This window comes from Mangifera indica, chromosome 4 (genome assembly GCF_011075055.1).
Source record: "Mangifera indica cultivar Alphonso chromosome 4, CATAS_Mindica_2.1, whole genome shotgun sequence".
NCBI classification, from domain to species: domain Eukaryota; kingdom Viridiplantae; phylum Streptophyta; class Magnoliopsida; order Sapindales; family Anacardiaceae; genus Mangifera; species Mangifera indica.
In genome coordinates, this window is record NC_058140.1 from 20,220,144 (window position 1) to 20,244,541 (window position 24,398).

The following is a 24,398-nucleotide window of genomic DNA, read 5'->3' on the forward strand; positions in this document are numbered from 1 at the left end:
TGGGAGCAAGCAAATTGGTCATATTCGAATTTCCAAATCTTTCTGAAATAAGTACTTCACGTGGTGACGATAGAATGCATTAATAAAACAATGGAGAGCCTTCACAAACATTGGCTATATGTACAGGTGGATTTGGTTCTAATCAAGCCAAGCTTAAGACTGGCTTGGATGGATAGAAGTTATGATACCAATTCCAATTTGAACGATTTGACTCGTTCAAGCCAAATCATATCAATTCTACTCATTATATTTTTGACAATTTTAAAGTAAAAGAGAAGGGCCAACGGATGTTCAAGAGTACTCCTACTTGTAAAATTAATTTTAAAAAATGTAAAGACAAAAAAAAAAAAGTGTAATTATTATTGTGTTTGATTAATAGTAATAAAAAAAAGTAAGATATTATTTTATTTAAATATTTTTAAAATTATGTTAAAGTATTTACTTAGTTATTTTTTAAAATACACGTCATATTAATAATATATTATAATTTTTTATATTGTAACAAAATATATTAAAAGTATTTTTTTTCTAAAAATTGTCAATATTACTTGTTATTTTAGTTAAAAATAAAATAATTTTATTTTAATAATTTAATAAAAATAAATTTATAATAAAATCAAAATTATGATAGTTAAATTATTTTCTAAATTATTTGTCACATTATTTTAATAATAAAAATTTACTTAATAATTAAATATGACAATGTTAAAAATAAAAAATAGGTTGGTAAGGTGACCAAATAATAGGTCAAACTAAGTATCTCGACATATTCTTTTGTGAGCTTCTAAGGCCATACCAAGTTTTTGGCGGGTGGCCTGCTTCGGATAAGGCCTAAAAATGAAAAGACCCCAACCTTTTTTAACTAATCAGTTTGGGTGTAGTAGCCCTGCAAAAAGTGAGGGAGAGAGAAAGCCTCATCCGCTAGCTCTTAGGACCAGGAAAAGCCCAACAACACAAACATGTTGGCGCCACTCTCCATCATCATCAAATATAAATATTTATTTCCAGATTGTACAGAGGTTGGACAATGTTATACTCTCCACATATTTTTGAAGTTCTGAACTGATATATTCTTCAAGATGTGAATTTTGCCGCCGAATTGATCAATTATCCCTTGTATTTACAGTCAGAAAATATAATTTCAAGAGTATAAATATATAATTTTAAGACTTCCCAAATTTCATTGAGAATAATTTGTTGGAAGATTTATACATTTGATAAAAACATTGAAACCCACTATTTTAGGCAACAAATAAATAGGCTGGGTCACAAAGATTGCCATAGGGCGCACATACTACTCCCAGGAGAAGGACAGAGTCTGGTGAGTTCGACTTGGAGATGATCCATCAGGACCAATCTGAAAGATATCCTGGTTATGATGGTTGGCATTACTACTGCTGTCTGCAACCATTACAGACCTTAGAGGCTCACCATTCATTCCTTGACTACTGTAATTCAAGGTTGGGATCAAGGACTGAGGAGGGATTGAGTAAGTCTGCAGCATATCGCTCAAACCAATATCCTGAGTCTCAGCTGGTGGTGATGACAGAAGAGAGAGAGCACAACCAGAATTGATTGCTCTGTTTAACCCATTGGAGAACATTTTCTGGCTGCTGACAATGTTACTCGAAGAGGAGGAATTGGCGCTCAATAGTGGTTGGCAGACGGAAGCTCCTGGGAATGTAGAATTGATTCCTTCTAAGAAAGGGAATTGCTTCCCTTCCTTGTAGTCATGAGATGATGATTCCACGTACAAGTTCCTATTACTCAAGTCTAACTGACCGTGGTGGCTGTGAAGCATTGCTTCAGCCCTGGCTTTAAAGACTCCAGTCCAAGCAGGCATTACTGAGCTAGTTGAGAATACATGAGGACTACTGAATGGTATAAATCTAGTACCTGAAGATAAAGTTTTTCCTTATAATCGAAATAGAATGTAGTATTTATAGAGTGAACTTGCCATTTAGAAGAAGAATTGAACCTTGGTGATTGGAAAGAAACCTTCCAGAATTTATGGAAAGAGGTTCTGGTTGAGGCTTCCTGCGACGACGGTTGTGTCCATCAAGCCGTTTCCTGCAGCTTCGCTTTCCCTCATCAAACTCCCCCAATGAATGGAATCTGAAAGTTGTGTTCTCGAGAAAAAAATATTCAAACTTCATTACAGGAAAAATAGTTCAACCAATGCATAAAAATGAATGAAAAGATTATCATGTACAGAGAAAATCCAAATAAAACATTCATTAAGTTTGGTGGTCTATGAAGAATAGTCCATGGGATAGGAAGTTTGATAGAAATTATGTAGATGCAATGACTGCTGCAGCGCTATTTCTACTTAGAAGAAAAAATTGTGATATATATTATCCTGCCCCATCTAATCTAGGCGTTAATTTCTGCAGATATATTCATCTGCCCACACACAAATTCAGCCTCCAAAAAGAACAAAAGCTGTCCTTAATGTCCATAGATCCACTTATAGAGCAGTATCTTCCTATCATATGGGGTTTGACTGCAAAGATTCACTCTTCGAATTTCCCACACCATTAATACTAAAAGGCATTATAGAATATAGAAATCTACTTCTGATTAGAGTTTGAAGCATATTATTATCCATACCTAATCAAAGTTGGGTAACAGAAGCTAGTTAAGTACTGATATAAATTCCGAAAAGTTTAAACAATGAACTTGCATAAACATCCATTCAGTGTTTAATTTCGTACCTGCTGCATTGCTGGCAAAACCGTTGCTCTTGACCTTGAATAGTAACTTTTGGGGTCTTAGAATGGAGTTCGCATACTTTATGGCGGCGATGATAGTCCCTGCATTTACTAAGGTCTGCTGTGCATTCATCAACCAAGCAAGAAGGGACTTGAGTCCCATTTCCAGGCGTTTTGGCCCTTTTAGAAGAACTAGATCTTGATAATTCCATCAAAGAGACCACAGACTACTTAAATTCCAGCTCGAACCTGTCCTCCAAAACACCTAACTTCAGAGCTCCAAGTCCACAGGAACTCTTTGCAGACTTCTGCTATTCGGGAGAATGCCTTCTTTCTAGAAAATTGTCCCATACATCATTTTCCTTATTCTGCTCACACCCAATTCCTAGCAAAAGATCAAAGCACTTTTCATAACACTGCATAGCAAGAACAAAAATCTAGTACAAAACTTTATGTATTGGCTTTTGAATCTTCTTCTGGTGCAATTCATGTACAGCAGATAGCTTAATATAACAGAAACTGTAAAAGATGATTTATACAATTTTTTCTAGGACACATGAGAAAACTTCCTTTCAAAAGAATGGCTTCCCAGTTCCTGAATGCAAGAAAATTACTTGTAATAGAAAGTGAAAAGATAAAGAAAAAGGCGTGTCGATAGTAATTCCAGTTCGTCTATATCATAATACTTGTCACATCACAGGAGTCGGCACCACACGTAGCCACTAGCTCTAAAAATTTCTTTTCCCAAAAAGCTCTTACCGTTCTCACAAATTTCCTTTGAAAAAGAAATTAAATTCATTAATAGACAAAACTTCTTCTTTCTTTTCTTTTATGAGCTCAGACAGACAAAAAATTAATGTTAATTAGAAAAAAATAAACACTTAGAGAAGCTATTTTCCTGTATGATTGTTATGAGCCAAAACTTGAGGAATTATTTTCTTTCTTCTGTTTCAAAGTTCTGCTAAAAGCTTTCGCCCATCACCATTAGAAAGCTTATATTTCCTCGTAAATAATAATAATACAAAATTAATAATAATACAAACACACACACATGAGATCGCACGCAATAATTTACACTTTTCCCGCTCTTGAAAAATGCATTTTTGACAAATGAAATGATTTCAACAGTAACGAGAAAGCAAAGTCCTAAGAAACCCAAAAACTTTACCTCTAATTCATATAATGTCTGTGCTTCCTAGAAGTCGCCAGATAAAATTTATAATTCAAGAAACACAAGACAAGAAAGAACCCATAAAAAAGAGTTAACCTGATAGTCCCAGAAATCCACAGAAGCAAAGATTGTTGTGTAGGTAACTTCAACCCTGCCCAGTTGCATAGACACCTAAAAAAGGCAGGAAGAATAATAGGAAAACTAAAACAAGGTGCAGAAAATAAATTGAAACAAGACTTGATTATTTTCCAGTCCTAGCTAAAAAAGTTTTACTAAAAATCTAGAGAAAAAAAAAAAAGGAAGCTGGGAAGTGGGTAGGTAGTGGTGAAGTAAGAATAATTGTTAGTGACGAGAAGAAGAATGGATAATGTATAGAAGCAGAGGAAGAAATTAAAGAGAGAGAATAAAGCATGAAAAGCAAGAGGGATTAAGTTTTTGCTGCGAGTCTTCTACTTTCTTTTCGGTAAGTTGCAAGTCTTCTACTTCCTTTTTAGGCATTGCAGGGTTGAAAGTAGGGAAGGAAAGTATTTAAAATAATGTAGAAAAGAAAAACGAGTGGCAAAGAAAGGGACAGGGTGTAGGTGCTTTCAGCTTTTCAAGTGAGATAAAGGAGCTTAGAGAAGTAGGAAACTAATAAGGCTAAGGGGTAGGGGTATCACGTATGTATGAGTTTCTTGAGTTTCGTATTCCATGACGTTCTTTCTCTGGCATTAGCTTTGTTATTCTGGGAATCCCCCCACCATAAACTGTTACTCAACTCACTTCTTAACCACTTGATTTTGACTGTGCAAGTTTCTAGAATAAAAATATTTGCATGATGACAATTTGCTACCACAAATGGGTGCTATAAGAAGGAATAAAATGCATGAGCAAAGATTATGAAGAAGATGACATCAGGAAATGAGGACAAATTTGATCATCTCTTCGACGGACTTTTTAGAGAGATAATGATACCTGCCATACGACTCCTGCGTGTGAACATGCCTTTTTCAAGATAGAAAGAACCTGCACAATTGCACGAGTTTTTCTTTTCTTTTGTTTTTTAAAGAATTTCGGCTTCATCTTTAGCTTTCTTACATCCAACATCCCAAATTGTTTTATTTTACTATTTTCCAATCAAGTGTCAACAATTATGATCTCCGTTTATGCATAAACGAAATCAAGCTTAAAGATGGGTGCATTATTGAAGGGGCGTTTGCTTTCATGCATAAAAAATAATTTATTTTTTATTTTTATATTATTTTACTTAATTATAAAATATTTCAATAATTTTTTATTACTAATTTTAGAAAACAGTGTATAACTTTTTCATATTGCTTTCCCCTAATTTCAGAAACATGCACTTACCAAAAGTTGATACCAACAACCAGCCTACCTTCAGGAACTTAATTTTCAGACAGAAAGCTACAGAGCGTATTTTGTTGAAATGACCACAATGCTTTTAATTTATTAATGGCATTCTTAAAGAAAGAACACGACAGTAAGAAGATTCATTCTAATAACAGGAAGCCACAAAATTGGAAACTTTGGTGGTAGTCCAGCTTAACAAAAAGCCTTTTTCCTCTACACAAGGTCACAATGCAAAATTTTCTTTACCTGTTGGGTTTGTATTATTAAATTAAATATGTGGCTAGAGAGAACCCAGTAGTAAGAAATTAAGTACCATGTCGGTCCTCCAACCCCAAAGGTGACAGCCCCACTGCTTTGAGTAAATAAAAAGTAATGCATATGCATAAATAATATATTTAATTTAATAAATCAATAATAATATATTATTATAAGATTAAATAATTTTAAATTAAAAATAAAATATCAATAATATATTATTATTTATATATAAAATTATATGTATAATTTACATACATAATTTAATTGATAAACAAAATAGCCCCAACTCAAACCCACGCACAATAGCTCCCAGGCTACCGTGTGGAATTTATTATTGGTTCACTATTCTTCAAAACGAATATTCCTCGTGTAATTTTCCAAATGAACTCAAAATAAGAGAGATGAATAGCCTATGCCAGACAAAATTATATAGCTGTACCTTGTTAGGTATCATAACATCAATCCGCCTCCTTTCTTATTACAAAAATGGAGAGGGCATCAATGGGTCAATTATAAAATTCAACGTACTTTCCTTCTAGGTGTTTTATATTCTGAATTATAATTCTTCTTTCTTCAAAGCTTAACATCTGCCTGGAACCATACTTTAAAAATAAATAATGGGCAACACCCTTAAGCTTTTTTCAACATCTTTTTTCCCTTAACTGGATAGAACCCATTTATGCTACATCACTATAAAAAGACCAACAACCCAGAATAAATATAATTATATTAAAAAACAATCAATTACAAAGACCATACTTTAGTGAAGAGCATGTGAATACGAATGATTGCATACTCCCAAGTCTCTCACCTGAAAAGCAGCATTACAATAAAATGATTAAAAGCTTGAATCAAATGCAAGGGTTCACTGGGGCAGATGATGCTCTACCTCAACTACTCATCAATAAATACAAACTACCATCTTCAACGTCAAACATTTAGTCTTTCACTTAGACAAACTGAGAACAAATTCTAAAGCAATTATGCAAACACTACGCTCAAACCAAATCCATATTGATCAATTTAAAAGTAATAAAACTAGATCAATAACTCCAAGGGAAAAAAGGAGGAGTTGATTGGAAAGTTCTCTGATCGGTTCGGATGGGTTAGATCTACATACGACAAACCAATCTGTAAGCACAACTAATCTAAAGCATTAATCTTAAATGGGAGGTGGACACTCGGAAAAATTGGTGAATTTAAGAGCTGGTCGCAATTGGCAACATTCAGTTGTCCCATTACTGAAAACAAAGTTCCTATCAGATATTGCTTACTAACTACAACCAATAGGAGGGAAAGGGTTGTTAGGTGAAGAAGCATTTACCATCAACCAACCAAACGCCTTTGGGATCAAAGAGTTTCAACCACCAATTTGCTGTTTTTATCCTATTGGGCAGAGTCCCTAATAAAATAAATAAATAAATATATATATATATATATATATATATAAAATATGCTTTTCAAAGCTAAACACAACCCCAACGGTTCCCCTAACAAAATTTAAGTGCCAGTGGGGCAGGGCACTCTCTTTTAATGGTAGGGTATACCACCTTTATTTAATTCCAACAGGTGAGTGTGCCATTTTGCATCTTTTTGGCCAAATAAACTAATTGAGAGGTTTCACCAAAAGATCTACACGAATAATTAGATTAATTCAGTTCAACTTAACATATTAAAATACATCAGTACTCCAACTTGCATTAATACATTTACTAATGTGTATAAACAAATTTGAAAAAAGTGAAAGACTATCAAGAGAAGCCTGGCCCACATAATTTAAATACAAACCTCGTATGGTCCACTGCAGTAGTAATATTCATATAAACACCGGAAATTCCGTCTCTTTATGCCCCAGCATTGTTCTGAAAAAGGATTAAAAAAAGTGTTAAAATATAGTTTAAAGATAACTTTCAACTAAGGCTTTCAGGGTTCTGTATTAAGTTTCCAGCAACTTAGCCCCTCCACCCTGAGACTGGTTAACTTGACTAACACATGGGAGAATAGGCTCATAATCTAGGTCGTCTGCATGGTTAAAACAGAACTAAGGAAGGGAGTTGGCAGGCCCAAGTGTAGATTTTTGTGAATTCCATTAAAAAAAAAAAAATGGGATAACCAAGGTCATGATTACTATATTGCACTCTAGATTCCCTGAAAGATGTAACACTGAAGAAATTGAACACTAAGCAAGCATGAAGCTGGCGCAATTACACTTTGGTGTCTAACAAGCTCGGCCCACAAACTCTTATCTGACCTCAGCTACCTTTTACACACTGGAATCACGGTTGTAATTCAATGAAATCTCTTAAAATCATGTAAGCAAAACTATATTTTTCACACTTCCTGTTGTCTACAACCTGAAGTCCGCTACACAATTAAAAGGTAGTAGGTACTAAGATACATTTGATTGGTAACATTTGAAAATTAACAGATGAAAACAGTGTTAAATTAATGGACAAACTGTTAGATCTAACTCATTTAGCAATGGACAAACTTGTCAAAAGATGCAACTCTGTGCGCTAAAGTAAACTGTGATCTTAAAAACAAGTTCACATAAGGAAGTGACTATCATAATAGCATTTACCTTAGCTTGCAAAATCTTCTGACTGTCACTGAAGTATTGGTTCGGATGGTTGATGCCAGCATCACATGATGAGCCATGAACAGCTTCAAAAGTTAATGTGCATGCCAACTGCACAAATTCACCACATTGTTCACAAACAAAAGTCATGTGAAACAAACTAGATTCATCTAAAAGCAAGTTTTTGAGATGGCTGATAATGTATGACCTGATAGTGCCTATTTTGTACTTTATCCATTACATCTTCTATTGCACGACTACTTACTCCCATTCTACTAATTGCAGCCCGCAAGTTTTCCTCACTATAGCAAATAATGAAAGTCACAGGAAGAATCATACATGTAAAATACAAAGTCCATAATTTATGGTGAATGAAATAGATGACGTGAATGCATTAGATTTTAGTATTTAAAGAATCTGATCTATGTCCACTAATAGAATTTTTCAAGTGAGCTAATTAGGAGAGTCAATTTTCTGTTGTGCGTGGTGGAGAGTACATCAAATGATAGGAAAAATCATTATACTTTACAGAATTAACCTGAAATGACGATAGGGGCAGCCATGATGATCCCCCACGCTAGGAGTTGACGAAATGATTTTTTGACAGGAATAAGGTGTATAATCCTGCAAGTAGCATAGATGAACAATTATTAAATGCTGTTATAATTCACACACAAGTTTCAAAGAGTAAATAGAAGGTGAAAGGTCATGACCTTTAAAAATTATATCAACTGTTATATTTTTAAAACCTTTAACTTTGTGATGCACTTAACAGAAATTTTATTCTCTCCACTCTCCTTATTAGACCATAACTCAAAAAATAATTTACCAATTCAGTATTAATACCCGAGACATTTACATCTTAAGTTTGAAACTTACTGTTCTCTTCCCTTCTCTTCCATAATTATGGCGAATGCTGTATGCATATTCTTTATCAAACCTCTCAGCACCAACCTATAACATAGAAGATTAAACCAGCATTATAATAATATATTATGGAGCTTGCAGGCACCAAGGAATTAAAGAACGTAACAAGAGAACACCACATGTTCATACCATTCATATATGAATACAAGTGGAGTATGGAGTTGTAGACAGAATATTGACACAAGGCTTGTATAGCACTGTACTTACCTTTTGCGAGAACTCAGCTTTCCAGAATGATAGGGCATCTTCCAGCTTCAACCCAACACCCTAAATATAAGAAAAGAAGAAACACCAAGAAAATTTTGAAGATGACATACTACCTTTTCTTGGGATTATATTTCATTAATTATCAAGAAACTAAATTTGAATTTTCACACCCATGGATTAACAGATCATTCATTTTTGTTGCACATCTGTAATGAATGCAAACCATTAAGCCTGTAATATTGAGGATTCACTTTATCAAATGACTGTCAAAAAGTTTTATCCAGAGTGTACAATTGTACGCATTCTCTAAGCAAGTTGTATGCACACAAGAATTTGTCAAAGACTGATGCTGCAAATGCAAACAAAATAAACTGCAACAGAAGAATTGATACTCCAGTATTCAAGTGCATGTGCAACCGATATGTTTAACATGTTATAATAGTACTTTCGCTTTCCACCTCTTAATTTCCTAACCTTACCACAAGAGAAACAAAATTAATATTCAAAGTAAAAACACAACCTTAAGAAAGAGACCTAATTGCATTCTCCCCCCATGCTTTAAATGATGATCTTCTCTCAGCTGCACATAAATTGCATAAAAAAATGTATAGACAGTATCAGGAAAAAAGAAGAAAAGTGGGGGAAAGAAAAGGACAATAAAGACAGGAAATAACTCAAAAACTGAAAGTGGGGCTGAATTTACAACCAAATCTTACCTTGACAAATAGGTGCCGCATGCATAGAGGAAATGAATGATCAGCTAATTGATCTAAATCATTAATTGATATCTCACCAAATTCCTTGGGCTGCAATGGCAGTCAAATTTATACAGATCAACTTCAACAATTGTGACAATGGCCAATGATCAGTTGACAACATATGATAAATACCCGAGAATAGTCAGGACCCAAATAGCTCGTGCACAGGGCTTCCACAATCTAAACAATACCAATGAAAAAAATATCAATAAAAGCAAAAGCCACTTTCAATAAATAATAGTCACAATCCAATACTCACTGGAGCTAACCGGTCTTTCTCTTGTTCTCTGATTGTAGAAGTCCACTTCCTGTAAGCAAAAGCTAGAACTTAAGAGAGAGTTTGGATATCTAAAAGATGCAACCTCATTCACCCACAGTGAGCTAAAAATACAAGCCAATGCAAGTGTAGACATAGAAGCATTGACATTGGCACCAGCAATAATGCTGCAGTCAAGGATGAAATTATAATGATGGTAGTAGTAGTATGAATGAATTACATTCCCTCATCAACTTGAACAGCTCTTTTTATCACTGTAAGTGCTAGGATCTTACCAATTAATAGACAAAGCACTAGAACAAAATAATGTCTTCTTTCTGACAAAGTATATCAGTAAACCATTCTGTCACAAAAGGTTAACTATAGTGTCTATTGTTCAAGCCAGTGTAAGCAATATACTATGCAGCATTTTTGGCGATTTCTCTACTTTCAGTTCCAACAAGGAAGATGAAAAAGACCAAAGCAGATATTCTGAACATAAGAGATGTAAAGCTTTGAAACTAAACCTGTTTGTTAAAATGAGTGCCTTCGATAGATTACTGCGAAATTGTGTAACCACAAGTGAAACCACCTGTGAAAAGGGAAACATGTTTAGTAAACATATGCACAATTCATATGTCCAGAGTTTAACAGGATGGAATGATAATAATCACCTGATCCATAGCAACATATGCATACCCTTTATGGATAAATACTCTGCGACCAGCTACAAGTTCTGGAACTTCTTCAAAAGGTACCTTCATTTGAGTGGGACAAGTAAAAACAAATAAGCCAAAATAAAACCAGAATACTAATAATGAATTTCTTCTTCTATGACTTAAAGATAGAGAAGGTTCTCCTTCCCATCCATGAACAGCCCCCAAAACTATCTGCCATCTGCTTCTCATGGGAAAATTGAACAAGTAATATTTTTCTCCATCCACCCATTAAGCAACACAGTCAAGGATTGAAACAATTTGACTGTTTTACTATTTGAAAATTACACACAGCAAAAGGCAATTTTTTCTTTTTAATAGAAATCAATAGAATAAGGGATTTTTGCTCAAACACTTTAGCTCATAAAAAACACATCACTAAATGAGATGGTTTCACATGATTCTGTCGTATGATACAATTCTTTTCATACACTGCAGTTTGCATTTCCTATACAGAAAAATAGCAGAGCAAAGATAAAGTTACCTGGTAGTAAATAGAATCAGCTGCAAATGGAAGAGCAAATGCAAGCACATTAGGACATAAAACCCCCAAAAAAAATAAAGGAAAGAAAGGAGAAAGAAAGAAACAAGAAAATTTTCAATGTTGTCCTATAGTTGTAACCCCAGCCACATGACCCCAACCTCCTTGTTTCTATTTAGCTTAGACTATATGGTAGGTAATAAGTCTCTAAAAAACTTAAATTTCACACAACAGATAACTCAACAGTTAACATGTGCAGCTTCAAAATTAGAAACAGGACAAAGAAACATGAGCCTTATTCATAGAAAACTGGACAAAAGAGCAAGAGCAGAGTCAACTCGCCAGTAGACAACAAAACAAAAACTAAATTTCACACAAGAAATTACTCAACTGTGAAATGTGCAGCTTCATAATTACAAATGGTACAAAGAAACGTAAGCCTTATTCATAGAAAACTGGACATCGATGCAAGAGAAAACTCTACTCACCAGTGGGTCGAGTTTGAACATTAGTTGAACGTGCAACCTGGATCAATTTGTCCTTCACATTCTGAACAGAAAAATAGATCACAAAGACCATTATAATTTTGTTAGCCAGATCATTTAAAAAACTTATTCACAGTAAGTTCCAGATGCAGAAGAGGTTGAGACTGCCTATGAAGTTTTGTTTCTATCATTTTTCATGCAATTGTGTCTGTTTGTGGAGAATGATCCAGTAAAGTGTGTTCACATATATTTAAAAACAGACAGAATATGATTACCTCAAACTCCACACTGCTAACAGGTTGGCGTGGAAGATCAAACTCTGCCATTAACACCCTCTTCAAAACCAGAAGCATAATGTACAATCAATCAGCATCTAGCTAAAATTGAAAACCAAGAACTCAGAAAACTAAAAAAAAAAACTACCCGAGCATCAGCATGTTCAAGCCGAAACCGATGACGAAATAGAACAGTCTCCATGGAAAGAAACCATTTTCTCAAATCCTCCCTTAAAAAAAAAAGGGAGCTTCACAATGAGCCAGAAACTCAAAAGAAACAAGTACAAAACAATACAATAATTTCATAACCTTACGTTCGACAATACACAAGACGCAAGACAAAATGGGATATTATATCCTTGTTAACATCTGGAGAAGCATCTTGATGCCTCATATTAGCTTTCCACAAATCATCTACCTGCCCAAAGCATATAGGTAAAATTAAGAACTTGGAGATCTGATATGGGAAAACAGTAAAACCTAATCTTTGTGTGAGTGTGTGTGTCTTTACCAATTTTTCCATTTCTTCAGGTTTCTTTCCTCGGGACAAACCATCAGAGATTCCTTTCAGAACTGCATCAAGAACAAGCAATAACAGCCATCATGAGCCACCTTCATTGGAATAACGAGCTTGAAGGGGGAAAGGCAATTGTATAGAGTTGAAATCACATATTTCAACTTATTTGCAACCAAAATAACAATAATCTCACCCAATTTTATTGATATAACACAGTAGAGCAGAAATTTTAAAGTTACCATGTGTCAAACATTCAAACGCTCGTGTTCTTAAAGGAAGAAAAGCTCAAATTAAATATATTAGGTTTCTCTTCCTTTAATTTCGATAATTATACTGAGCACCGAGTTTTATCATTGGTTGCATTTATAACTCATAAACTGTTAAAACCCTATATTTCAATGATTCGCACACAATTTGAACTGGCACAATGTACAACAGAAATTTAAGCTTCCTATAATAATTAATTGTGTTTAGTCTCCAAAATCTCCAGAAGATGCGAATATAATACATTACAGTACAAGATCAAGATCAGAAGAGACAAAAAGGAAAAATCATATTCTTCACTTCACTTAAGAAATGTGAATATCGTAGACAAACTAACAAATAAACGAGTCTCTCAAGTAAATTAATATGAACTTTGAAGTTTTAAATTATAATGCGACGTTAAGTACCTCGGAGGCGATCCATAGCGAAGAGCTCGAAATCTTCGAGTCTGACTTCAAGCGAAGGTGCAGAGCGGTAAAGAGGCAGAGTTGAAACGGCATCATTCTGATGACTCCTCTGTTGTCGAACTATTTCCATTTCTTCTTTGCGCAAGCAGGGAGTTAATTCTGTGACGATTGCTGAGGACTTTTTTCATTTTAGGTTTTTATATATATATAAAAGCGCGCGAACGAGAAAAATGGGCGGGAAATGATGCTCTAGTACGACTTGTCATCATAATTGTACGCTGTCCATAAATCTACGACATGTCGTCCTGATATCTAACTACCCTACAAGGGGAAACAAATTATTTCCTTTTGTGAAGGAGGAAAAACAACATGAAATAATAATAAATTATACGAGTTTGGAAGAGTAAAATTCAGCATATTATTTCTGGAAATTCTAAATATTCCGTACTTAGATTTAGACTATAAAATCAAACTCTGATAACAAGGAAGGAGAAGAACCAGCAGCTATAGTTTGGAAAGCTTTTGCAAAGAAGATCGTTCAACTTCTGTGGTTCACAAGGTTAGAATGTCGGACAAGCTCAGGAAGAAGTTGCGCGAATGGGAGAAAGCTTTGGACCCTACGCCTTCATTTGAAAGAAAGATTGATTGACTATAAGCTTTTCTGTATTATTTTACTATTATCATTATTGTTAATTTTGGTCTTGGCCTTGATTGATTGTTTGGTTGGGTACGTGTGGTTTTTTATTTCAGAACAAACTCAGAGTGGTGTTCAAGTACAATGCGCATTTTGAGCACTGCAATACGGAGTTGGAGAGGTGCATCAAGAAGTACTCAAAGGGTAAGTATATTCTTCTTCTTCTGTCTGTGTTGAATCATCCATGAATGACATTAATGAATGATTGATGCAATCCTTTGCTTGTGCAGGGATTTCAAGTGTAGCCTTGAATAAGTATTTATCACTGGCGCTTGTTGAGGGTGCGTTTGATGTGGGAAGTCTAGAAGAGTACATCTTTCAAAAACGCTTCAAAACGTGTGCAGGTTGTGAGTCGAGAAATCATCAGACCCGTGACTGAAAGTTCATCAAAAACTACAGCTAAAACCAGACCCACAGCCGAAAGTAGTAAAGTAGATCCTAAAGATGTCTGGTCAAGTGACGATGACGAAGAGGAAAAGCAGAAAACTGCAAAAAAAATGCCCACCAGAAGTGAAGAAATATTTTCTTACGTGGCGAGAGGTCGATTCTAGTGATTGAGAAACTTAGGAAGTGGTGGTATAATTAAGTTAATTAATAATAATAAGAGATATCAGAGATTTTAAATATTTATTTTAGGATTATCAATACATTTCCTAAATCTTAATAATAAAAATAATAATTTTTCCGTCAAATATATTATTTAACTTATATTTATTTCGATAAAACTATATGTATCCACTTTGCATACACAAATGTGTACACATTTATATGTATCATCATGTGATTGGATGATTTTGAATTAAAAATAAAACAATAACAAATCATATGATGACACATATGAGTGTGTATACATTTATATATCCAAAATGGGTACACATAGTATTGCTCTATTTATTTATAATAAAATAAGACTATATACATGACATGACATCACCAATATAACCAAATATATACCCGAATGCCCGATTAAAATATGTTCATGTAACAGACATCAATCCAACCCAAATCCAGTTCAATTGGTGGCCTGACTGGTAAAAAAGATATATTTTACATGGTTTTGGTTCCCCAATTCCTTCAAGAAACTGCCAGAGCAGCAGAGAAACAAGTAATTTCTATGTGAAAAATTTTGGGAGTTTAGATTCATCATATAATTAGGTATTAATTTTACCTCTTTACATGGTGCCAAATAATTATACTCGAAACTGTATGTTACAGCATTTACACCAAATAATACATAGGCATAGCATTGCTCTTATCTAAATCATTGTAACAGTTAATACATGGTACCATCTAAGTTGCAGCATCCACGTCAAATTCAAACCTAAATCAACAAAATAGTTTTCTTTTCTTTTCACTAGACGAACAGAAAATTTTGATAGACATCAATTTAAAGCCTCTTAGTTCTCCCATCCTACACCCCTTCCAATATCATGTATTTATAGACAGAAATTTATAGAAGATGAAAAATGAAGCGTCCAATAAATTGTTATACTCAACAAGAATGATATAATTTTTTAAACTTTATATCATTAACAGCATCCTAAAAAACTCAGCACCCAGTCAGATTTCCATCAATTTGGCCTGGGCACTCTGTCCCAGAGAAAAGACTGTTATCGGCAACAAAAGCTAATGCAGATGCGCGGTAGTCTTCTCCTAATTCAGAGTACAAGTATTTTATCATTTTGAGGTTTTGATGCCCATCAAAGATAAATATCTCAGCATTGCTGTCCACTTGAAAGTGTTTGTTGGGCAACTGCATTTGTTACACTGCGCTGTCTAGTCAAAACTGAAGCACCAAGAAGTCGCCCAAGACCAAACACTCCATTACTTGAAGACCTATTGCTCTGGTCCTCTGAAGCTTGGTTTCCATTAGGAACCCTAAAACTTCTTGATTCACCCATTTCTGATATTTCATTAAAATCCTAAAAGAAGAGTTGGCAGTTATTGACCCTCTGCAAATATTGAATAAAGGAAAATAGAGTTTAAAATATTGGAGTTTTACCTTCAGGCCAGAGGACGAGACAGAATTATGCAAACCCCACTCAGCCTGCAAACGGTCAAGCCAGACGAAGGTGTAAAAGGGCAAGTTTGTTTCATACAAAAATGGAAAGATAAAAAAAGAAACTACTTTTCCCATGTCAGCCCTTAATATATTTATCCCAACCATGTTCATGTCAGTAAAGAGTCTGCAAACCTTCTGAGATCCATTGGCATTGGATGGAGATGGCAGTTCAAGTGGTAGAGGCAAAGACCCAGTCTGCTAAAGCACAATCGTAGACTAGTAAGAAAAAATTAAGCACAGAAAATACCAGTAAGAAGATACTTAAGCAAATAAATACATAAAGAACAAAACAAACAATTTCACAGAGAATTTTCATTTATGGTGAGGCAACTGAACACTGCATTTAATCTATATTATTAACTATTCAATTTCATCAACATATCTTCTTTTTCGCAAAAGCACCAACAGACTGCCAAAATAAGCAATCTCTCAAACACAGTTTGGGTCATTATTGATTAATCCTGGATTAACAGTAGAGGAAGAACATGAGATAAAATAAAAAGGAAAAAGAATATGATTGAACAAGGAATAAAATTATTTAACTAGCTGCAAGTGAACAGGCAAGAAAAATATATACAAACAGACTTTTCAATATAACAACGAATTTTATCTGTGAAAATAGATTGGAATAATAGACAATAAAATCTCTTTTTTTTTTCCTGTGCACTGATCTAAAAAGAACAACTTATATTAAACTAGCAATTAAGAATGTCCATCTTTCCCTCAAAAATCAATGACAAAAATTACCCTTGATGATGGTGTAATCGTTGGTGATTCGAGATGTTTCTTGGAGGAACTGTAAGACAAACCCTGCAGGATTTAGAGGGCATTGTTACATGAAAATTAAATATATAAAATAAGCTGAAAAGCAGATATGGAAACATAACAATGTAGAAACAAGCTTATCAAGATTATGATTAAAAATGAAATAAACAACATTTTAAGCTTGGAAATTTCAATTCATTGCTGAGTAAAACATCTTTTCAAGTAACCAAGCAACACCACCACCATCAAAACTGATTCAACAAACACTATGCCTTAAACCATCCTTGGATCTGACAAGCAGTATAAAACATAATGAAGAGAAAGACCAGTTCATGCCTGAATCTGCTCTGTGATTCCACTACTTCCCTGTCTCTGGGCATAATCACACAACTTCAGCACTCCTTGGGTTGTGTACTCCTAAGCAGATAATCAGAAGTCATAGCCATTAACAAAAGCAGTGTAAATAAAATGTTAAACACTGCAGAGCAACTTAGATTGTAAACACAGAAGTTACCTGCTTGCCTTCTATTTCGCTAAGTTTAATTTCCTGAAAGAACCAAAAGAAAAAAGAGGCTTAAGTTCACATTCAGGACCCACATCTTAAAAATAGTTACACAAAAGAACAAAGTTACAGTTCTACAGATTGCTCACCAGATTCTGAACCACATCACGAACAGATTGAAATTCTTCACTTATCATCTTTGATCGTCCTCGAAGTACAGAAACCTAAAAGGCTTGATAAGTCAATTAATAACTCAAAACATGTGCAAAATTATTAAAGTATATGCTACAGCTAACATACATTAACCACCCACCTCTTCCTGTGTAGCCTGAGATATTTCTGCTACTTTATTCACATCATGATCCACCCTGGTAACCTTCGAAGACAAGTGCTTCTGGGAAGACTGGAAGAAAGAAAGAAAAAGGGTAAAATCAACAACTGAGATTCCATAACTTTCACGTTTTTTCACATACTAGCTTCAATATATTAAAAGTAATAACTTGCTACCAGCAGAAAAACTCAATACTTCTACCTCTACCAACCTACGGAACGCTGTCAAGTTTTTTACAATTAAATCAACAAGTTATAATGAATTCCTAATTACTATCATATTATAGCAACAACAGAAGCTTCTAAAGATAAAATAATAAAGAGAAACAACATAAAAAAACCACATTAATATCCAACTCATAACAATTAAGTACCACACCATATCTTCAGTCATGGGACAATCCGATATACTACATACTATCAATTATAAGAAAAATCACCAAACAAATATAAGCACACAACATTGCAGAAACAACCATGACAACAGTATACAAAAAACTTGCCGAGATTGAAGAGTAAACATCCTCAAGTTGTTTGGCTACAGCACCGCAGGCATCAGATAAACTACGTTTAGTAGCAAACCTCAGATCAGGAAGCTTCCAACCCTGAGAACATTTAAAGGATATACATATTAAACTGATTTCAATACAAACCAAAAAGTTGTGAAGCAGAAAAAATATTAATAAGACATAGAATCATTGCATGAAACAGCAGAGCTAGAAATATGCCATAATTATAATACTGAGAAAACAAGAGGCAAAACTACAATGCTCAGAGAGATTAGGAAGCTGTTTCTCAAGAACTGCATATGTATGAGAACTGCACAGAACTAAGAATTCAAACCTTTTGAGACATGCTTGGACTTAATTTAACAAGTTATAGGAAGAGGTCAAAAAATTATATGAGAAGCACAAGAATTTTGAAGAAAAATATTAAATAAAATAAGTTATTCAGAATTCACATCATTAATTTCCTTGGGGGAGTATTTGGCAAGCAGGTTAACTTTTTCTGGCTGAACAGCAGCTTTGTGAAAGATATCAGCGCAAATTGTTACCAAAAGAAAGAAAATAATAAATGTTGGTGCTACACACATACAGAAAAATGGTGAAAACGTGGAGAGAAAATGAATCATTTACTTCTTCATCATTATGTTGCATGAAATTAGCAGTCATTTGACTTCACTATTGGATTAAATAAGATGATTATGACAACAACATAGAACAAATTTTTCTTGGAGAAAGGGAAAAAAATAGAAGGCACACGAATGCAACTGTTTGGATAAAAAAATCATGTCAGAGGAAGAGGATATGAAGCAAGATGAAAATGTGTACTTATATAAATTTTAGAATCAATGAGCATATTGTGTTCTTCAATGAACAGAGGTCAGTCATATTTCACTCTGAAACACGTTTGTACAGAATCCAGACCCCATGAAAAATAAATTAGACATCAGCTTACTTTTTATAAGACTAAAGAGATCACAGGTTCAAAGAGAAAAAACTAAATTGTAAAATTCAGAGTAGTATAACAGCATTTAAGCTACAAAAATTGAAAAAGAAATATAAAGCTCCTAGAAACTCAGCCAAACCAAGCAAAAAACAGTAAAAACTCCAAAGCATGCATAACAAATCAATGTGCCATAAAATGCACACAATAGCTCATCATTCGTATGCTGAACCAATATTCGCTATGAAAGAGAAAAAAAATTACACAAATCTGCTGATTGGCATCTTGGATCAACATTTCTATATGTTATTGGGAAAATTCCATATAAAATTGAATCAACCACAGAGCATACCTTCCACCAAATGTAGCCATATCCAACCACTACAACAACAATAATTATGCCATATTTTTTACCAGCTGCACATGATAACACAAGTTAGAGAGCATTCGCACAAGCTAATGAATAGAACAACTTTAAATGATTGGAAGCGAGAACTGCTTTCAAGAAAGGGTGCCAGTATTTGTTATTAGTAAAATAACATAATGAAGTGATCCAAGAATTCTAAGGTTGTCAAATAGTACCAAAATCAAAACAATGGTAATCCATGAGCTTCAAAGAAGAATGGAAATTAAAGGCTAAAAGAAGAAATCAATATCTGTCACATGATCAACTGAGCAACCATCTGCAGACCATAATTTTGAAATTTTCAAAAGTTAAGAAATCTTGAAAAACATGAAAACCCACAAACACATCAGTGTATTTGGTTGGTGATAGTGTTGCACATTTCCGAGAAGGAATTTACATTTAGAAAAAAAAAAACCTAAATCTGCAAATATTCAAAAAAATCTAATTGATACATATGCAGCGCAAAAGCAGAAGGTAAACAATATATTCTCCTTTCAGATGTAAGAGTGTATGACGCAATAACCTGATCCACTTCCAGTTACAATTGTAATTGGAGGGTTAATATTCAAGCTCTGCAGCTCTCTCCGTAGATTAGTAACCTGAAAAAGTAAAAAGTACAACAACAATCTTGCTTAACAAACTCTAATGTGATCACTCAGATGACAAAGAATTGTTACTCCAAAAGAAATAATGAGTTCATTTTGACTCAAGGAACAACCAAAAAATAAAGAGAGAGAGATAGTTTAAACCTTGGATCAGACAACAAATAATAGGACAAACAAATTCCAACCCATCTATACCCGAAAAGGATTCATGAACCAAATCACATACCACATTTGGAATTTATATACCCTATACCTGTAACTTGATAAAATTGGAAGAAAAAGTAATAACTTCCTCACCACCCCCCCCCCCCCCCAACCAAAAGAAAGTGACAGAGAGAGTGTGTGTGTGTGTAGGAAATGTATTATCATTATTTTCCAAGTATATAAGGCACGGCCAACAATAAGTAAACAAAGAATACAAAGTTCCACTCCCACAATCCTTCCTGCAATGAACATATGAACATGAGAAACACAAAAAAGTGTCAAATGCAAACCTGATCCAACAAAAAGTCATTTTGTGGCTTGCTAGCTGTTGAATGAGATTCAACTTTTTTAAGTGGATTGAAGAATATCTGTAACAGACAAAAATTTCAGAGCATAAGTAGTCTACTTGAGATACACTTATATTAATCAAGAATTCTATACAACTTTTGAATCACACAAGTCTTTTTCCACATACAAAACAGAGTCCCACAATATAAAAGAGGCGGTATATTACAAGAAAAGAATATTGAACAGAGCTTTACATGCTCAGAAAATCTAAGGTTTTTCATTCAATCAACAAAATTGAAACTATAGCTAAAACAGAATTAGACACAACACATCACAACCATGACTCTTATCTTGTAAATGAGTTTAGAATTTACTTCATGCATTGTCTAGTCTTGCAGCCCAAAGAAAATCTACAAAATATAATGGAATCTACAAGTGATTATACAAATCAATGCACTACTAAATTCCACCTTAATATAATCTGTGGTACCCAGAAAGAACAAAGCTTGTTTTAATAATGGAAGTACCTTTAAAGCACCTGAAACCAAATCAGACACATTTGACAGGCGCCCTTCTTTTGCGAGAACCGATCCAACAATACCTGGAAGGCATGACAACAACTAATTCAGTAAAAATGTTCTCCTGACTCGAACATAACTTATTAAAAAGGTAAACTAGTTTTACAGAAATAATAGAAACTAAAACATCATTTGATACAACCATATCCTAACAGAAAAAGTGCATAAAGCATAGGACTTGCTGAGTCACCATACATATTCTGATAGGACTCACGATGTATCACCCTAACATAATAAGCCCTTAAATGAAAGTAAGAACCCAGGACAAGAATGTGAATGCACAAAGAGAAATATGCCCTATAAATGCATATTATGCTCTGCTCACACAAGACAACCTATTTACCATCCAAACATCTGCAAGAAGGGATAGCTCAGACTTCCTAAACACATCCTTTAAAAGACTATTGTCCTGCTTATAAATTATTTTTTTAAAAGAACTCAAAGTCACAAATTCCTTTAACAATTTTAGGGAAAAAACATCCATAAAATCACAATAAGTTGTAAACCACACTACACCCCTCCTTTTTCAACCGAACACTTCTAGAATCAGCTAATCAAAACCAACAACAAAATCCTAATTCTAGTCCTACCACACTGAAAAAACAATCACTCTCTCAAACCCTACAGCAAAAATACATTTACGAATACCCAACATATAGCTCCAGTTAACCATAATTATTCCAATCGCATCAGTCAACAAACAATAAATTATTTAACTAACGATCTAGGGTTTATACAAAAATTGATTCCAAACTAATATTATGACTAGTTGACAAGATGCAATGACATGATAACCCCAATATAATAAGAGAAATAGCTAAAACTGAGAGATATTAAAGAGAAGAAAAAGAATTGTACGGACCTGCGCCGAGGAGGATGGTTAACTTGCCGAGAGGAAGAGACATAACTGGGAGATTATTATTATTTTGTATATTAAGTTGATTATATTGTAAATTTTTTATAGGTATGTGAAGAAGAGTGTGCTATGAGCTACGAAACCACATAGAATTTTGATTGGGATCGGAGAGTTCGAAAAGAAACATAACAAGGAACTGAACACGGCGTGTTGGGCTCGCTGAAGTGAGGACTGAGGGCGGGGCGGGTAAGTGGGCGACTGATTCTTCCAAACAACCCTATTTCAGCTCGTTCCGAAAAGCACCTTTGCTTTTTGGATATTTACAGGAAGTAGTTTTTCTTGCCATCCCATCGAATATTCCTCCTTATTTATTTTAATATTACACAAACATTGTCATGCGGAATTTTATTTGATAATTAATAGAAAATTTTCTTTTTTAAAATAAGATTAATAACAATTTTAATTTTAATATTATAGTGTTATACTTTTAAACGTGTACTAATATATAAGTGAGATATATTTTTATATAAATTATTAAATACAATTTATAGTAGTACAAAATAGTATATAAATATATAAAATCAGTAAATATTTAATAAATAAATTAATTAAAACATTTATAGTATCAAATATATATTGTTACGACCTCAAATACAAGAATCGAGATTTGAAAATATGGGCATTTGGTATAAGATTTACGTAGTTTTAGATTTTTTAATTTCAATAAGGAGCTTATAAAATAAGAGTCTCATAAAATTATATTATTTTATTCCAATCTCAATTACATGATATCATAGTTAGATTCACATAAAATATATTAGCTCATCTCAATCCCATATTATAAAGTATGACTTACTTAGATCTTATATTAAAAAATTTAGACTTATAATATAAAGTTTATATTTATTAAATATAATTTTCTTAAGCTTCATATTATATATTAATTGGATATGAAATCAAAAAAAATGATAAATTCATATGGAAATTTAATTTAATAAATATTATTAAATATACAATATTACTGTATATATTACTATAACTTTAGCTTGTAATAGACATTCCAAAGGTTGATTTTGAATTGCATTAAATTTAAATATAAATTGACTCGAATTTACTCATTCGAATTAGTTTTATGTGTTGTTAAAATACGATCATTAATAAGATATATAATATTATTAATAAAATAATTAATATTATAAAAAATTTAAATGAAACTTAAATTAAATTGACTTAATTTAGACCAGTAATAATTATCCCTTTATTGTCATGTATTTTATCAAATATTGAAATTTTTTTTTTCAGTCGCTTGGATCCTATCAGTTTGTATGAGAAAGATAGCTATTGGAGGCGAAATGGATATTTAGTTTTCTAATATATTTAATTATTCTTGAATAATAAAATTAAAAAGAATCAAATATCGCAGCGAGAAATAAAAATATCCCAAAAGTATCCCTTAAATATCCCATGCTTGCTCCCGTCAATCCTTGCCCAGGTGAGGAGAAAATAGTGACATAAAAATTTTAATTAAAGAAAAAATTAGCGTGAAACATACGACAGTAATAAGACAAAAAGATACACGTCATAAATGAGTTCAATAATTTTATTTAATCATTGTAACTGTGTAAGTGACTTTAATTATTAAAAACACCTCTGAGTCTATTTGCCAAAATAAAAAATAATCACTGAGTTCTCAGTATTTTTTATGTTAATTTTGATTTTAATTGACAATAAATTAGGGATATTATTGAAAAATAATAATTGACAGCAAATATAAATTATTTATTTAAAATATCGTATTTATTATTGATTGAATTAAAGTATTCATAAATAAATGATGATTAATTAAATTAAATTATATTTAAATCGAATTAAATTGATTCCTATATAAATTTAATTTAGGTTTGAAAAATTAAATTTAGGTCGGAGTTTTTAATTCAATGGATTCAAATTTAAGGGTTTGTTGACCATTTATCATATATTTTATTATTATTTATTTTTTTAATAATTTTGTTTAAATATTTCATACTCTGACCAACTTTCTTGAGGACGGTTTGGCTTAATTTAATGGTCAAACAACTATATCCCACCCAAGGTATGTTATACTGGTAAGTTTTCACCTTTTAATTATAGAAATATCAAATATCCATCTATGATAGGTTAAATTTAACAGAACCCTAACGTCTGAAAATTTTATCTCTTTTTGCCCTCCTAAACTTTAAAAACTAAAATTTTTCCTTAGCCTAAATTTTTAAAAATCGCAATTTCACCCTAGGGTTTGGTTTTGAAATCTTTAGCGACCTC

General features: G+C 33.2%; 3 protein-coding genes across 6 annotated transcripts; all 3 read right to left on the reverse strand.

Moving 5' to 3' along the window:
• Window positions 1–1,156: 1,156 nt before the first annotated feature.
• On the reverse strand, window positions 1,157–4,488 carry LOC123213377 (teosinte glume architecture 1-like). Of its 2 annotated transcripts, none has more exons than XM_044632804.1 (4): window positions 3,979–4,488; window positions 2,715–3,096; window positions 1,979–2,115; window positions 1,157–1,896 (listed from the first exon to the last, which is right to left on the reverse strand). In XM_044632804.1, the coding sequence occupies exons 2-4, from the start codon at window positions 2,921–2,923 to the stop codon at window positions 1,295–1,297; spliced, it is 948 nt and encodes a 315-aa protein (XP_044488739.1). In that variant the 5' UTR covers window positions 2,924–3,096; window positions 3,979–4,488; the 3' UTR covers window positions 1,157–1,294. The 2 variants fall into 2 exon arrangements, with proteins under 2 accessions (XP_044488739.1, XP_044488740.1); XM_044632805.1 differs by having other exon boundaries at window positions 3,880–4,488.
• Window positions 4,489–6,003: 1,515 nt separating this feature from the next.
• On the reverse strand, window positions 6,004–13,556 carry LOC123213397 (probable DNA primase large subunit). 2 transcript variants are annotated; one of them, XM_044632828.1, is made up of 20 exons: window positions 13,362–13,556; window positions 12,685–12,746; window positions 12,488–12,591; window positions 12,322–12,403; window positions 12,174–12,233; window positions 11,902–11,962; window positions 11,417–11,436; window positions 10,891–10,974; window positions 10,744–10,808; window positions 10,220–10,268; window positions 10,093–10,140; window positions 9,919–10,008; window positions 9,723–9,782; window positions 9,203–9,262; window positions 8,948–9,022; window positions 8,607–8,692; window positions 8,277–8,370; window positions 8,072–8,179; window positions 7,279–7,352; window positions 6,004–6,301 (listed from the first exon to the last, which is right to left on the reverse strand). In XM_044632828.1, exons 1-19 carry the CDS (start codon window positions 13,489–13,491, stop codon window positions 7,335–7,337), a joined length of 1,356 nt encoding a protein of 451 aa, XP_044488763.1. In that variant the 5' UTR covers window positions 13,492–13,556; the 3' UTR covers window positions 6,004–6,301; window positions 7,279–7,334. The 2 variants fall into 2 exon arrangements, with proteins under 2 accessions (XP_044488763.1, XP_044488764.1); XM_044632829.1 differs by lacking the exon at window positions 6,004–6,301 and adding an exon at window positions 6,813–6,892.
• A 1,825-nt stretch (window positions 13,557–15,381) lies between these two features.
• On the reverse strand, window positions 15,382–22,397 carry LOC123214517. Of its 2 annotated transcripts, none has more exons than XM_044634327.1 (14): window positions 22,104–22,397; window positions 21,191–21,264; window positions 20,666–20,743; window positions 20,090–20,165; window positions 19,513–19,577; window positions 18,218–18,319; window positions 17,698–17,787; window positions 17,534–17,608; window positions 17,397–17,429; window positions 17,219–17,299; window positions 16,865–16,927; window positions 16,250–16,312; window positions 16,058–16,102; window positions 15,382–15,977 (listed from the first exon to the last, which is right to left on the reverse strand). In XM_044634327.1, the coding sequence occupies exons 1-14, from the start codon at window positions 22,144–22,146 to the stop codon at window positions 15,771–15,773; spliced, it is 1,095 nt and encodes a 364-aa protein (XP_044490262.1). In that variant the 5' UTR covers window positions 22,147–22,397; the 3' UTR covers window positions 15,382–15,770. The 2 variants fall into 2 exon arrangements, with proteins under 2 accessions (XP_044490262.1, XP_044490263.1); XM_044634328.1 differs by lacking the exon at window positions 22,104–22,397 and adding an exon at window positions 21,038–21,073 and having other exon boundaries at window positions 21,191–21,226.
• Between the last annotated feature and the right edge of the window lie 2,001 nt (window positions 22,398–24,398).

Bases quoted from the DNA above. Each gene is read 5' to 3' on its own strand.
- LOC123213377 (XM_044632804.1), bottom strand. From the start codon at position 2,923: ATGGAATTATCAAGATCTAGTTCTTCTAAAAGGGCCAAAACGCCTGGA. The intron at 2,116-2,714 runs GTACGAAATTAA...CACAACTTTCAG, and splicing joins TTTTGCCAGCAATGCAGCAG to ATTCCATTCATTGGGGGAGT. The intron at 1,897-1,978 runs GTTCAATTCTTC...CTTTATCTTCAG, and splicing joins GTTTCTTTCCAATCACCAAG to GTACTAGATTTATACCATTC.
- LOC123213397 (XM_044632828.1), bottom strand. From the start codon at position 13,491: ATGGAAATAGTTCGACAACAGAGGAGTCATCAGAATGATGCCGTTTCA. The intron at 12,234-12,321 runs GTAGTTTTTTTT...CTGGTTTTGAAG, and splicing joins TTGAACATGCTGATGCTCGG to AGGGTGTTAATGGCAGAGTT. The intron at 10,809-10,890 runs GTGATTATTATC...CCCTTTTCACAG, and splicing joins CATATGTTGCTATGGATCAG to GTGGTTTCACTTGTGGTTAC.
- LOC123214517 (XM_044634327.1), bottom strand. From the start codon at position 22,146: ATGTCTCTTCCTCTCGGCAAGTTAACCATCCTCCTCGGCGCAG. The intron at 17,430-17,533 runs GTGAGCAATCTG...TGGTTCTTTCAG, and splicing joins GTGATGTGGTTCAGAATCTG to GAAATTAAACTTAGCGAAAT. The intron at 17,300-17,396 runs GTAACTTCTGTG...TTATCTGCTTAG, and splicing joins GCGAAATAGAAGGCAAGCAG to GAGTACACAACCCAAGGAGT.